This window comes from Rhamphochromis longiceps, linkage group LG1 (genome assembly GCF_057381845.1).
Source record: "Rhamphochromis longiceps isolate RC_006_pf linkage group LG1, R_longiceps_female_GT1.1, whole genome shotgun sequence".
Taxonomy (NCBI): Eukaryota; Metazoa; Chordata; class Actinopteri; order Cichliformes; family Cichlidae; genus Rhamphochromis; species Rhamphochromis longiceps.
The window spans coordinates 22,318,345-22,332,871 of NC_140557.1; the positions used below are offsets into that span (position 1 = coordinate 22,318,345).

The 14,527-nt window shown below is 39.5% G+C and overlaps 1 protein-coding gene across 11 annotated transcripts in view; it reads right to left on the minus strand.

Moving 5' to 3' along the window:
* The window catches only part of plekha7b (pleckstrin homology domain containing A7b), a 74,851-nt gene that overhangs the window by 20,045 nt on the left and 40,279 nt on the right, over positions 1-14,527 (minus strand). For 8 of the 11 annotated variants that reach the window (XR_014910692.1, XM_085402597.1, XM_085402589.1 and 5 more), the window contains exons 5-11: positions 12,355-12,466; positions 11,300-11,404; positions 10,826-10,898; positions 10,309-10,409; positions 4,050-4,228; positions 2,198-2,626; positions 1,425-1,956 (exon numbers count right to left, since the gene is read on the minus strand). Coding sequence is in view for 10 of the 11 variants with exons in the window: in XM_085402597.1 (XP_085258723.1) it covers positions 1,425-1,956; positions 2,198-2,626; positions 4,050-4,228; positions 10,309-10,409; positions 10,826-10,898; positions 11,300-11,404; positions 12,355-12,466 (1,531 nt within the window). In the remaining variant the exon portion in view is untranslated. Of the gene's footprint in view, positions 1-1,424; positions 1,957-2,197; positions 2,627-4,049; positions 4,229-5,861; positions 6,680-10,308; positions 10,410-10,825; positions 10,899-11,299; positions 11,405-12,354; positions 12,467-14,527 lie in introns of those variants that run through there. The other 3 variants (XM_085402614.1, XM_085402572.1, XM_085402603.1) reach the window with 2 other exon arrangements.

The window sequence follows — 14,527 nt, forward strand, 5'->3', positions numbered from 1 at the left end:
ACTAAGTTCAGTGCCAACTAAATTTAGTTCCCATAAACATCGCTCCCTAGCATAGTCACTGTGGCTACCTTTGTTAAAAATGTATCCTCTAGAGGGTTTTCCATAATTGCGCGTCACTATATTTTATGGTTGTAATTAGAGTCTTGACACTTGGTTGAATCATAGGGGAAACAGAGCATCTGCAACACTTTGTTTACTTGTGTAAGGCCAACGGGTTGGTTATGAGGGTTGTGTGTGTTGGCAAATGTGGTGATGGTTTGGAGGGAGATTTTTTTCACATGTGGAGGGTGTGGTGGGGAGAGAGAGCAGGGTGTGGATTACAGGACGTGCTCCTGGGCTCCGTCTCCTGTGGCGGTGGCGGTGCTGTCTGAGCGCTATGACGTTTTGGGGGGACGGCAGAGTAGCGAGCTTTTACTCGCATGCGCTCACACCACCTGTGGAGTAGGCCTGGGTGTGGACTGTGTGAATCTGCAAACGATTCACATGAGCATCAAAGTGTGCGCGCTGTAAAGTCGGAGCCTTCTCATGCTCCTCGCGCGATCTTCCCATGGTGTCCTTGTGAGCTCACAACATTCTCCAAGTTGTGACACCTCATATCCACAAGCTACCATGAGAATGAGACCTTTGTCATTTGGCTCAGAACATGTGAAACACTGAGTTTTACTTCAGTCCCATGTCAATGACAGGCCACTGCTGTTTACTGTCTCACAGTATCATCAGTGTTTAAGGCCCAATTACTGAGTATCAGCACATAAATTCATAAAGGGTGGGACTTTCATCTTTCCATCCAACACTATGTGCAGGTCTCCATCCAAGCTTACTATGGGAGAGAAACAACACTGTCAACACACCGGCTACTTTCACACCATCCACAAAAACTCCACTGTTCCCATCATTCAAGATACACTGAAGAGATTAATTGAACTAGCTGGGAACACAAGTATTATTTTCAGTTACTCTGCCATTTATTTTATTCGTTAGTCAATTAATTATTTAGATAACCAATCAGTCAAAAGACTTTTTGTTTTTAGATGAAAGCAAAAGAAAATGTAACCAGTAATATTTAATATCCAATTAACAAAGGTCCTCTTACACAGAGGAATCAGTTCTTTGCTGGTTTTAATCTATGGGAGGCTAATTAAAAATATGGAATGACACGTGCACTATTCTTACCTATTATATCTTAACTACAGTTTATCATCATGTAAATCAAAGTAAAAACAGGTATTTGCAGGTTTATTTAATAAAATGGATATTAAATTATTACTGTTCACTGAATGCAACATTTCTCTGTGCACAGTTCTCTGTTTTATCCCATTGAGTATTTTAGAACTAGAGTATTAAGAACTGCAATTAATACTCTAAATGTACAAATCTAACTGAAAGAAAGGCAAACTAAGCGCCTCCTTAACTAGGTGTGCTACCTGAGAAAGATGGGCACAAAAATGCCCGGGTGAGCTTGATCTTGTGCTGTCCCCTGGTGCCAATTCATCCAAGGGCCTTACTGTGCGTCTGTCTGAAGGAGTGTGTGGTCTGCGTGGAGACAGGGGCTTGAAGGATGATGGTGGGACTTCACATGGTGATGGAGGAACAGAGATGGAGCGTGGCATTTCTACAGTCACTCTGAAAGATGAGGAGTCTGTGAAGTTGGGGCCGGTGTAAATAGGAGCGGTGGGGCTGCCGTGACGAAACTGCTGCCGTTGCTGCCACTCATACAGCTGCCACACCATTCCCTCCTTGGTGGCCATTCGCTCGTCAGTGGACATACGGAAGTGGCTGAGCCGGTCATGGGCGTACTTGTAGTCACTGGGCAGATTGCATGTTGCTGGAGGAGAGCTGCTGCCACAGGGTAGACGGGGAGACTTTGGCAATGACTGATAGGTGACATCCGCTGCACTTGATTTGGGCTTTAAGGGAGGAGTCCATCGAGGGAGGTTGAACTCAGCAGAGGGAGCACTATGAAAGAAAGAAGAACAAGGAAATCTTTTAGCTGTGTTTTTTTAATCTATTATAGAGCCATAATGCTTTAAATAAGATAAAATGAAATTCAATAGAAAGATTAAAGCAATCTAATAAGTGAATCCTCATAAAAGCCACTAGAGGGAGGCATAGACTCAAAGTTTCTTTGTCATTAGTCATGCTGCTGTTATAGAGAAATGTTAGTTGAGTCAAACTGATTGTGTGAAGTCAGACTGACCTCTTCGGGGGGTCTCCTTTTTGAACTTTGACCCAGTGCTCCACCTGAGCCAACGTGTTCTTCCTCTGAACATGCTTCTCAGTGTCTGCCCGTGTAACGAAACCCCTCTGATAGACAAGATTTCCATTTTGTTCTGGTGGCAGAGCCACTTGGATTACAGTCTTTTGTCCATTCTTATGGGCAGCATCATTAACAGCGTCTGGAGACAGTCTCTCTACTCTCTCCTGTGGGGCTGTCTGACTGGGTTTCCCCTGGATCTCTAATCCATACCTCACCTCGTCTCCGTGAGCCAGTCTGATACCATTGCTCTGAGCTTCCCCTCTGTCTGTCCTGTGAGCACTTTCTGGCTGAGATGAGCTCTGGTTAGTGTGGACATGGTTGGTCTGTGGGACTGCCTGTTGTGCAGCTTTCTCTGGCTTCTCCACCTCTCTGTGAAGACATGACATAGGATTGATATGATATTTAAACCAATGTCAAACCTGCCAGTAAAAATGTAAAGAGTTTCACTGACGTCAGATGATTTTCACCCACACGATGAATTAATATCACTTAGTGGTAATTTCCAAGAGAATTCATATGGTTAAAAAAATTATAGCCAGCTGGTCATTTTTACCCTGTCAAAAATGCCATTTTTATTCATATCCCCCGAGTTGTCAGTGATGCAGGGAGATTATGCCTTTACTGGAAAAGACTCTGTGTCGAAGGAATGAGTAGACCGGAGAAGTTCCCAGTCCCTTTTTTTTCTTTAGGAAGTTTTCACTAATTTTAGAGGCTGTTTAAGGTCCCCTCATGACACTTTTTTAATGATACACATCGGGAGAAATAAAAGAAGGGTACTTCAGTTTTCCATGTAATGTTGTACTTCAAAATATTCTGATGGAAAATAATATGTTTTATCAAGTATATTATGTAAGGTAAATTATACCTGACATTACTGTTACAGGGTTATGAGATTACACAGTATTAATCAGTGGCTAGAGAACACAATGGGAACTCTAATCAACCTTAAGTGGTCCTAAAGGTAATTTCCAAATCCATTTGCAGAGACACAAATCCAGAGCACGGGGAGCTATTCATTAAATATCCAACTGCACATTTTCAAAGGAGCTAAAATGGAAACCCCAGAGCACCGGAGTAATATCACTCACTTTATCTTCATCAAATACTTTAGTTTAGAGCACCACCTTTTTAATGCATTGCAACCTAATGCTCCATACTTTAAAACATGTATCCTTATTCCCGAACATTGGATTTTCTTGGTGTGTTATTTACAGTTTCACAAACTTCATACAGTTGATGGACACTAATGTCTAATGGGTATTTCACATAACTTGTATTTCATTTCAAAGAACACAACAATGGGATTTTGAGCACTTTCCAAAATATTATTAAAAAATTAGGTAGTGATGTACATTGGTCTCTAGATGGCAACATTGCACAGATCATTTAAGCTATGCAGTACAGCCTGCTAATGTAAGATAACTCTGTATACAGCGAGTATCTGGCTATATATTTTAGAGCATTTCTGCCCTCCATTAAATATTTGAGAAAGTCTACTTTGCAGACACAGCTGGACTCACAGCTGCAGAATACTGAAGTTACAATGCAGCCCATTACGGAAAACATAATTTTATTAGTGAATCATATAGATACTAAAGAATCTGACCTTCAGGACTGCAGTATAACAGTGCTGTTGAGTCCTTAAAGCATGATGCACTAGCAAAGGTTCTAGTTGTTTTTGATCGGGACATCCAGGGTCCCTTTTTTAATCTAATCTCAATAGATATCCAGTTCTTCTGTGCAAACTTGCACTAGAACCCCAACCAACTGAACCCAGTAGAGTGAGACCAACCTCTTTATCATGTGACTCTGCTGCATCAGCGCAGCCTGGTTCATGGCCCGGATCCAGCCATTCATGTCCTCCTGTGTGTCCGCACTGAAGAAATATGTCCGCATCCCGCAGTGTTCTGCCTGTGAGCCAATCACAGAGTTCTTATTGTAAATGTAGGAGCGCATTCCAGTATGGCTCGCCTATCAAAGAGAGAGAGAGATGGGGAATAGACGTGAGAGCGTCTTACTAAAGGCAGGAAAAAGCTGCCAGACAGGCCGATAAGTGCTTTATTGTTCAATGATCGCTGCCAACTCACTGAAGTTTACAGCAACAATATACAGAAAAAGAATGGAAGGGAAAAAAAGTGCTGCAGCAGAAAATATGTTGCTGTTGTTTCTGGCAACACAAAAAGCAAAACATAAAGGTTACACCTTCCCGTCTTTAAGAGAAATTCTTCTAGAAATACACAAATTATATACCAGCTGCAGCGAACAACCAAACAGGAACAAAGAGAACAGAATTACGGACTCCTTTAGACACAAGCACACACATAACCGCATATAAAAAACCACTCAAGGGGTGAGCAGCTGTTTGTAGTTTCACAGGTGTTTTTTACCTACTACTGTTTACATACTTTTCCTTACCTTTTACAATATATTATAGTAAGAGGTAAGTGAAATGTTAAATCTTCAATTACTCAACAGAAATTAAAACTATATTTACTCTTACTCTATAGAGGTTTCCAGAATGAATGTTTTTGAGGAATTTATTGGCTATTTCACATGAACTGTAAGAGCATGACCTTCAACGAGTCCAATACAACACACTTGATAATGAGAAACAAAATAAATATAAAAACTTAATGCAATTATACATATCCTTATTCATCATATTAACAGAAAATCAGAAGGCCACCTGTAATAAAAAAAAAGAAGTAGTTTATTGAGTTCAGGCTGACTTTATTAATAAGAGAAGTCTCTATTTTCATTGATCTGTTCAGAAAGATCTTTACTATGTAGCACTCATAATTTAAAATGATTATTATTCATTAATAATTATAATGATTATCACTCAATAATCTACTAAAAACTCAACATGTTAGAGGCCAAACACGGCAAAGCAAACTCAACAAGACCTGCTTCCAAAAAGAGGGAGAGAATTGTGTTGGGTTAATTTCATAGCTTGTATTAAAAAATAAACACACGTACAGGAGATGGCAAACTGCTAATGACGACATACATTCCATGAAATGCAAAGAAAAATGGCTGACACCTCGCCATTCTCCCTCTCCCGCGATGATGGAAATGTGATGAGTAATAAGCAGCCTGACAAGACAAATATCAGAGCCTCAGAGCATTTACGTTACATTTTCAAAGTGATGAAATGGTAAAATGAGCATCAACATTTGCCAATTGATCTCATTTATAAAGTTAGTAATTGGTGAACCTGCTAAATATATGGGAGTTTAACTTGGATTATAAACAAACATCTGAGGGTAAAGTGCTGACTCTTGTGCTACTGGTGGATTAAGTTTTAAAGAGTTATCAGTTCTGCGCTAAATATCTAACATTCATGTCCAGGAAGAATGCTTATACTGTAATAGATGTTTTAAATGTGGTGCATGTAAAAGAAAAGCACTCGATTAATGTTTCCCACTCAAAAGATTTGTCTAATCTAGCAATGATTGCTCTGGCATTGTCCATAAATGATTTGTCATTCGTTTCCATGATGAGGCTTAAATGCACATTTAGAAATGTGCATTCAGCAGCTAGACGCAAACAAATGGAGGTGAAGATGGTGCGCTACTGGTGAGGCTATAGTGAAATCAAATACCTATTCATGTAACACAGGAAGCCTGTGTGATTCAGGACGGCCGCCCACAGAGAACAGTACTCACTCCGCCCACGCAAACACACCGGGTCACAATGGAAGGCAATTGACCAACAGGGAATGAGAGAAACACAGTGAGGTGAGCAAAAACAGGAGAACAGAAAATAACAGAAAGTCACAGCTGATCAGTGCTGATTCAAACAGAGAGAACAGAAATGGCTCCAGCTGGAGTCCCTCGTCATCACAAAAGCAAGAATGAGTAATAATGGGAGCATCGTAAGTGCTTTGACACACGACTGTGGAATCAAAGCACAAAGCATTACAGCACCAAAGTCCTTACACAACATCTTAAGTTTTATAAATCCAACCGCTCATTTAGCTGATTTTCAGTAGAATTTGAACACTTTATTCGCCTCATCTTCAAATCATTTTTAACCCAGGTAAAAGATTAATCTAGAATTAACTCTACATGTCAGTAGATCTAAGAGAGAGACATATCATTCCTGGACACCAACAACAACTCAGCTGTTTTCATGCTTGCTTAGCAGTAACTGAAAATTTCCAAAGCACCTCAGATACACATAATGAAATCTCCTGCTCTTTAATGCATGATGGCACAGGGAGAGCTAAGGGTGGGGGGATGGGGGATCCCTTAAATACAAGGTATTAACGCAAAGCCAACGCTCATTTCTCCTAACTGTACATACACTCCCGCCCAACAGCGAATATGCTGAATGCATTATTAATATTCTAAGCAGCAATTACCATACAAATTTCAGTGCCCGTTGTATGAACTTTAAAACACAGTACATACATATCACATGAGCACAGACATTGTAATTCACACTGGCATGCTCTCACAATCAGATAATCTAAGAAAAAAAAGCCCAAAAGAGCTGAAAGGATTATAACAGAATACCCAGATGCTGCTGTGCTGCATCAACATTCAGGCACTATTATTCTTTGAGGGACTCTCTGTGCTTCCACAAAGAGGACCTAGATGATGTTAACACACAAGAAACATAATTTCTTGTGTCCTTCTTTTTTTCAAAATTTGCAAAAACGAAAGAAAACAAAAGAAAAAAAACCCCAAAATATTTGTTGCATGTAAGAAAAACGTCATGCACATATATTAAAGTAAAAGTGATACAATTAACACCAGTTTTAGCTATATTACCATTCAGATTTTGGTGACAGAAACATTTTCTTATGCTTCACACACTGTTTTGAATACTGAATACACCTAAACATATTTTTCTTCTCAGTTTATAATAGTGGATAAAATCTGATAAGAAATAGTTCTGCTGTACTTGATACATGGACAGTTGTACTGTAGCGGTTCGCTCTAATCCCCGCTATTGAGTTTGTTCTAGAAAAGGTCAGAAACCAGGAGGTCAAAAATTCCATCACACTCTGCACAACTTGAGAAAGAACGAGTTATAGAATTATATAAAAAAAAGCTGAGTTAAGACCACCTCAGGTGCATGCAAAATACTTGTTTTGCAAAAACCTGAACATACATAATAATCAAGAGTGGAGCTGTTGTTTAGTTCCAGTGAAACTTTCTCCACTCTTGAGACTATATTAGTTCTTCATGTAATACAATGAAGTTGCAAAAGATACCATAAATAAAAAGTTTAAGTTCAGTTAAGTTTAGCTGCTGGTAAACTGCTGCTCCTGTGTTCTTTAGACATTTCTCACTATTCTAATCACTTGCATGCTGAATCTCTTCCACGGTTTTAAATGGTAAAAAAAAATGTTATTGCTGTGGGGCACAATAGGAGACAGTTGTGTTCTGGATGTCTCTTTTGTTGGGCTTGATCAGTACTAACTGTTCCATGGAAAGCTGTTGATTTATTTCTTAGTCATAACCAGACACCCGCCTCTGATGACCTCCTGATCTTACAAATCGGAACAGCCAATGGCAGCTCTATGAAATCCATACCTTTGGTAATCTTTAAATAGATTTTTATGGGTGAACTTTGAGAACTGTCTCATATCAACTCAGCAACTAATAAATGAAGTTACAGCTGTGGTCATGAATATCATGGGGAATTTTAAAGATGTCTTTGAACTGTTCTTTTTCCAGGGTGGAGAGATTGTACAGCATACATATTTAATGACTTAAAAAAAACAGAAATTGGGTGCACAGGTTTGAGTGTATTTTGGATTTTCTCCAATCCACAGAATCAAAGTATACATACAGAAGCACAGACATCCATATACCCCCTCTGTTTGGTTAAATGTCCCTTGGCAAGTTGGACCTCAATAAGACGTCTTGGCCATCACCAAGCTTCTGGCATAATTCTGGCTGGATATTTGATCACTCTTGTTGGCAGAATTGGTAGAGTTCACTTAAATTAATTGGTTTCCTGGCACAGACTTGGCCTTTAAGCATAGTCCAGAAATAGGATTGAGGCTCTTGGAAAGGTCATCATTCAAGCTTAATATTAGCCTGCTTTATCCATCCCCAAACCAGTTTTGATGTGTGTTTGGCATCACTGTCCTGTTGGAACACACAGATTTGACCACGTTTGAATCGTATACAGTAGTTGTGAATTTGAGGTGAAGTTGAAGAATTTGGTACTCCATCTTCATCATTATTTCATCCACTTTGTACAATGTGCGAGTACCACTGTCAGGAAAACATCCACAGAGCATGATGGTACCACCATGCTCGACAGATGGTACAGTATTCTTACATTTGAAAGCATCGCCATTAACTCTAAACATACTAACGTCATTGTGGCCAGATAAATCCACCTTTGTCTCGTCTGACCATAACACGTTTCTCCAGAAGACTGAAGAAAGACATCTTCAAATTTCAATTGAGTTTGCAGCTGTCAGTTTTGGAGCAGGGGCTTCTTGCTTGGTCACAACCCCTCCCAGTAAAACTTCCCTTGCTGTGGACACTGGTGCTCCAGCATCTTCCAGTTCATAGCAGACTGGAGCCTTGGTGGTTCCTCGGTTGTTCCTGAACATTTTAACCAATTTCCTCTCATCTTAGGGTTAGACACTTTGGGTCTTCTTCCACAATTTGGCAAAGTGCTGACAAATCTGAATGATTCCTAATACAGTTGTTTGAACTGATAATCTTTAAATCTACAGTTGTTTAGAAATCGCTCCAAGAGGCCTTCTCAATTTGTGTAAATCTACTCTAATTCTCCTTCTTAGCTCTTCAATGGGTTCCTTGGACTTTCCTATTGCTCTGAGTATTGGTTAATTCAATGATTGGTGTAAAAAATCCTTGTATGCCTGCAAAGAGAAACTACCTGTTGTATTCAATCATGATCACTAACAAGAAGTTGGCCTTGTCAACGCCGAAGATACTGGAGAGTCTTCAGTACAACTTTACAAAGATTTAAGTGAGTTCATCTATATACACTGCTCAAAAAAAAAAAAAGGAACACTTTTTAATCAAAGTATAGCATCAAGTCAATTACACTTGTGGGCTATTGATCTGGTTTGTTAAGTAGCAGAGGAGTTTGTTAATCAATTTCAGCTACTTTGATGTTAATGAAATGAACAATAGGTGCAGTAGAAGGTTAACAGTGAGACAGTGACAATGAGAATTATCCGGTTTAGTGGTGGATCCATGGAAGGACACACAGACCTCTACAGGTTAGGCAACGGCACCCTGACTGCAATCAGGATGAGCTCAGACTGTCATGAGCTCAGTGATGCCCCGGTCCATATCTGGGAGGAGATCCCCCAGGACACCATCCATGTCTTACTAGGAGCATGCTCCAACATTGTCAGGCATGCATATAGACACTCATACAAACTACTGAGCACCATTTTTAGGTGCTGCAATGGAATTCTGACAAAATGGTATAGCTGCCACATCATTTTCTGGGTGCCTTTAAATTCAGCCCTCTGTAGGTTGATCATTTTTATTTCCATCAAATGATATGCCATGTTTTCATTCCTAATGCATTAGCCAGTCCATATCAGTATAGATATTCAGCAGTACTTTTTTCCCATTGAGATGTGTTCCCTTAAATTTTTTTAACAGTGTCTTTGATCCTGTATGTATACCTCTGACCCTGTGCCAATTCGATAAAAAGAACAAAAAATAACACAGCATTCATGCTCATGATGAGTGTATTTAAACTTCTTTCCACAGTTGTATGATCTGACTATTTTTGATGCTCTGTTGTAAAGACACATTTTGGTAGATACTGAAGTATAGAAGTGTCATACCTAATCAAAACAATAACTCGATAAATAACAATAAACATATGGATATATGAAAATGAGATATGAAAATGAGATCTGGGCACCAGGCAGCACACAAACAGCCTTTCTGTGTTGCAGTGAGCAGAGTGAGGGGAAGGATTGTTAACAAATAACAGCGCAGCAATAAATAATCTCAGATGAAGTTTTGAAATCCGCACATAGACATGAAAACTTCTTTTAAAGATCTGACTCAGTGCCACTTCAGTGTTACCTTGAAAGCATATTTGCGGTTTATGTGGTCCTCAGGCTCAACTGGCGAAATGACATAACTGGGCAGAGGGATGCTGCCAAGTACTGTTTCCTCTCGGCTGTCTGTGAAATCAGAACACACACACACACACACACAACATTGTTACTTGCATTCAGAACAACATCTAATTCTGCCAATATCTTTTACGATGTTTACAAATGACTGCAGATTTATGAATAGCAGGAAAATTAGCGAGGCATAACTCATGCAGGACTCAAGATGCTGCAAGGGCATGTGGCTGCATGTGGTATGATGGGGCATGTGGCTTATCTATTATTCAGTATTATTAATAAAGGAGAGAAGGTACATGCTATGGCAACGCAAGAAGAGATCTCAAGGTAATAAGGATGCAAAAGCTGGTGGAAAAAGCATGTCATATATCTAATTACAGGCTGTCATTAATCAAAAATGGCAGCAGAGGAGATCGCTAAAGGTTTGCATGTTAACCCTTCACCAAGTGCACTGTTCGTACGCTTACCTTTGTAGTAAAACAAGCAGTAGTCGGACAAAACAAACCACTTCCGTTTCCATAGTCGCATTCCAGAGCTGTCCTAGAAATGGATCGGGGGAAACGCAATACAAACAATATTTAGAAATCCTCCTGCAGGAATATATTTTAATTAAAAAGTGCAGTTTGGGAATAACCTGCTTTTTAATTAGGATTACTTTGGCAGAAAGCTGCAGCTGCTACATTTAATTCAGCACTGTAGTTTTATACTTCCAAGGATTGTGAGATTTAAAGGTTTTGTAAGGTCAATATGAGCTTTTAAGTTCTGCTAAGGGACAGAGAAAGATCGCTTCCATACTGCACAGTTACACCTCTTACACAGTGAAGGATGGTAATCCTGTGGCTGATATTTCACTGCGTGACACATTTAAACATTTTCTCAGTCTTTAACACGTGCTCCTGTATAACACATCTGCCTGTCGGACTCACTCTGAATATCCTCACCTGTTTATAGAGCCAGCCTCTCACCACCACTGGGATATTGAGGTTTCTTTTAATAGCATGATCCCTTTTGCCAAAATTGTGTACTTTCCCCGTACCTCTGGAGCCCTGCAGGAGCCACAGAAAAACATAATCAGTAACAAAATAAAAATAAAACATGAGGCAATTTTAAATTAACATATATAAAGTCATTTTGCGTGATGCTAGCCTACACAGTACAGAGAAAACAAATGCATCATTTTGTTACTTAGAAAGGAAAAATCATTTTTCCTTTAAAATAATAAAATGGCCTTCTTTCCTGGAAGCTCCTTTTTTAAACATCCTTAACGAGAAAGGGAAATACCAAAAGTATACTCCTGTGGACGCACGTGTTCACTTATAATAGAGTTTATTTTTAGACAAAGTCAGTCAGTCTCTCAGGTACATTTATACAGTAAATATGTGAGGCTGTTTGGCTGACGAGTTGCTTAAAAAGACAAAAATCAGGATTTGTGATCATTTTCTTTTTAAGACACCAAATAAAAAACATACATGGTAACAAAAAAATAACAAAATGAATGAGGTGCACTATTCAACTTAAATACATATAGCTTCTCTGACTGTAACTTAATAGTAGTCGACTCATTTGTTAACTGGGGAAATAAAATTTTGTTACACTTGTTAAATTTGGACTGTTAATTGTGGCTCACATAATCAATGTGATAATTGATCTCTGGACTATAACAGAAAATGGACTGGTTCTTATATAGCGCTTTAGCACTCAAAGCGTGTTATCCATTGTGTTTTATTCATCCATTCATATACACTTTTTACTATATCTAAGTACTTTCAGTCTGACATTCACACTTGGTATGCAGACTGGAGGAGCAAGGCATTAAACCGCCAACCTGTTCTACCTCCTGATATTATGACAAATTGAACAAATGTATTAAAATTTGTAACATCATAATTTACTAAAACTCAAAACAAAAGGTTATCTCGATCAGTAATACATTAACTGGTTCATGCTCTACAGTATATCTAAAGCCTTTGCTTCTCAGAGAACCACTGAGACTCACCTTTGACCCTGAGGAAGCATCGACTGCTGCTGAGGTCACAGCCTTGGAGGACTCTGTGACCATGTTGGCTGATCTCTGATTGGCCGCTGACTTGGACATACGGGATTCTATCCTACATTTGAGACGACAGCGTGGAAGAAAAACAGAATGCAAAAAAGGATGAAAAGCACTGGCAGTGTTGTTCCTTCTCAACTCCTCTGACAAGCTCCAAACATGCAATAAAACAGAGCGCAGTCCTTTGCTGAGCTTTCACATATAAAGGATATGACTATTTCCTGACACCAACGTGAGACCATTCAGAGCCAATGGTTTTCCACTGGATGTGTTAACAGTGAGGAAAAACTCATGTAACACTTGGCCTGGCAGTCACCTCGTGGCACACACGCGCGCACGCACACACACACACACACACACACACACACACACACACACACACACACACACACACACACACACACACACACACAAAAGCCAAAACAAACTAAAAAGACAAAATCATAACAATGGCACATACGCACAGCTTACAAGGAATCTACTTCCCACCTCACACATGACATCATCATATTGAAAGGGAACGTGAAGAACTAACACAGTCACACATGCCAGAGACAAGCTGGTGTCAAATAACAAATAGCTTGCACCACACTTTAAGCTATTCAGACACTTTAAACAGCGTATTTTGGACTGCGGCCAACCATAGTGTGCAAGTACAAGCGTCTGTTGCTGAACAACAATACCAAATATTTGAGTCCAACAGCAAATTATCAAGAAAATAAAGAAGAAAATCTTGTATCACAGAGTTAAAGGCATGACAGAAAACAGGTTAAAGCTTATTCATAGGGGGCTGATTTGTGTGTGTGTGTGTGTGTGTGTGTGTGTGTGTGTGTGTGTGTGTGTGTGTGTGTGTGTGTGTGTGTGTGTGTGTGTGTGTGTGTGTGTGTGTGTGTGTGCATATCTTCTTTTAAACAGAAGATCATCTTTCATACCCCAAGTGCCCCAAGCTCTTCCCTGCTGTGTCATTACCATATTCTCCATCCAGGAAACAACAATGTTTCCTCTCGTACCTACTGCGGTCTAATTAGTTTTGACTGATTGCAAACAACCGAGGAGAGAAATCACGTCAAAGTACAGATTACAAATAGGGCCCAACGACATGGCATCTACAGCCATTTGTGTGAAGCTTCTGACATTTTTGTATACTGTATGCAACGCACCTCAAAGATAATAAAAAGAACAGAATTGAGATGCTTCTGAGATGTAAAACAATAAAGATTACATTCGGCAGCCTCAACATTAGTTCGCTTAGAGCCACCAACAGCAATGCAATGATACATTTCCTTACATGATGTTACATCATAGCTTTTCCAAGACTTGCATCAGATCTTCTTAACAGAGAACTCAGTTAATGTGAGAAGCGTTTTAACCTGAAGTACAGAACAATGTGATGGCATTATGGTTATGGACACTGTAATAACCAGTAAAGAAAAAATAAACTTCAATCATTTTTGGCCAAAAAGTACTGCATCTCAACTTCAATGGGCATTTCCCCACGGGGCTCAATAAAGTACAATAATGTACAAATTTACTGATGGTGAGAGTGACATGTTTAAAGGTGACCTACCTGTTTTCGCTTCAGATAATGAGGTCAGTGTGTGTTCAAGCATTCCTGATGATCCAAATGTTTTTGATTGCTTTAAACACTTAATTTAGGACTCTTCCTCTCTGTGACATCTGTATGATGCCAAACAAGTCATAAAAAAACATTCGTGTCCACTAAAAGAAAATAAATATTGGCTGATATATTCGAATATCAGATTTCTATGTGACCAAACATTGGTACTGGTTGGTATATCAGTCAGGTCCTTGAAGGAATAACTAATGAGTAGTCAGGTGACCTCTGTGCTATATATGTAACCTAGTAGTTTGTGCTTAGTCGAACCTAATTTACCAACAGGAACTAATGTGACCTGACAATGTCCTAACTCCCCCTGCATTGTTCAATAAATAGGTTATGAGCAGATCCTTGTGCTGATTTTCCCTTTGTGTGCCGCAATACACACAATCTAGAGAAAAGTAGGTAAGACTGAGGCATCTGTCAGAGACTAAAGCAAGAAAACATACAGGTAGAACAAGCGGGGGGGGAAAAAGGAAAGTCAAACTGGAGCACAACTTA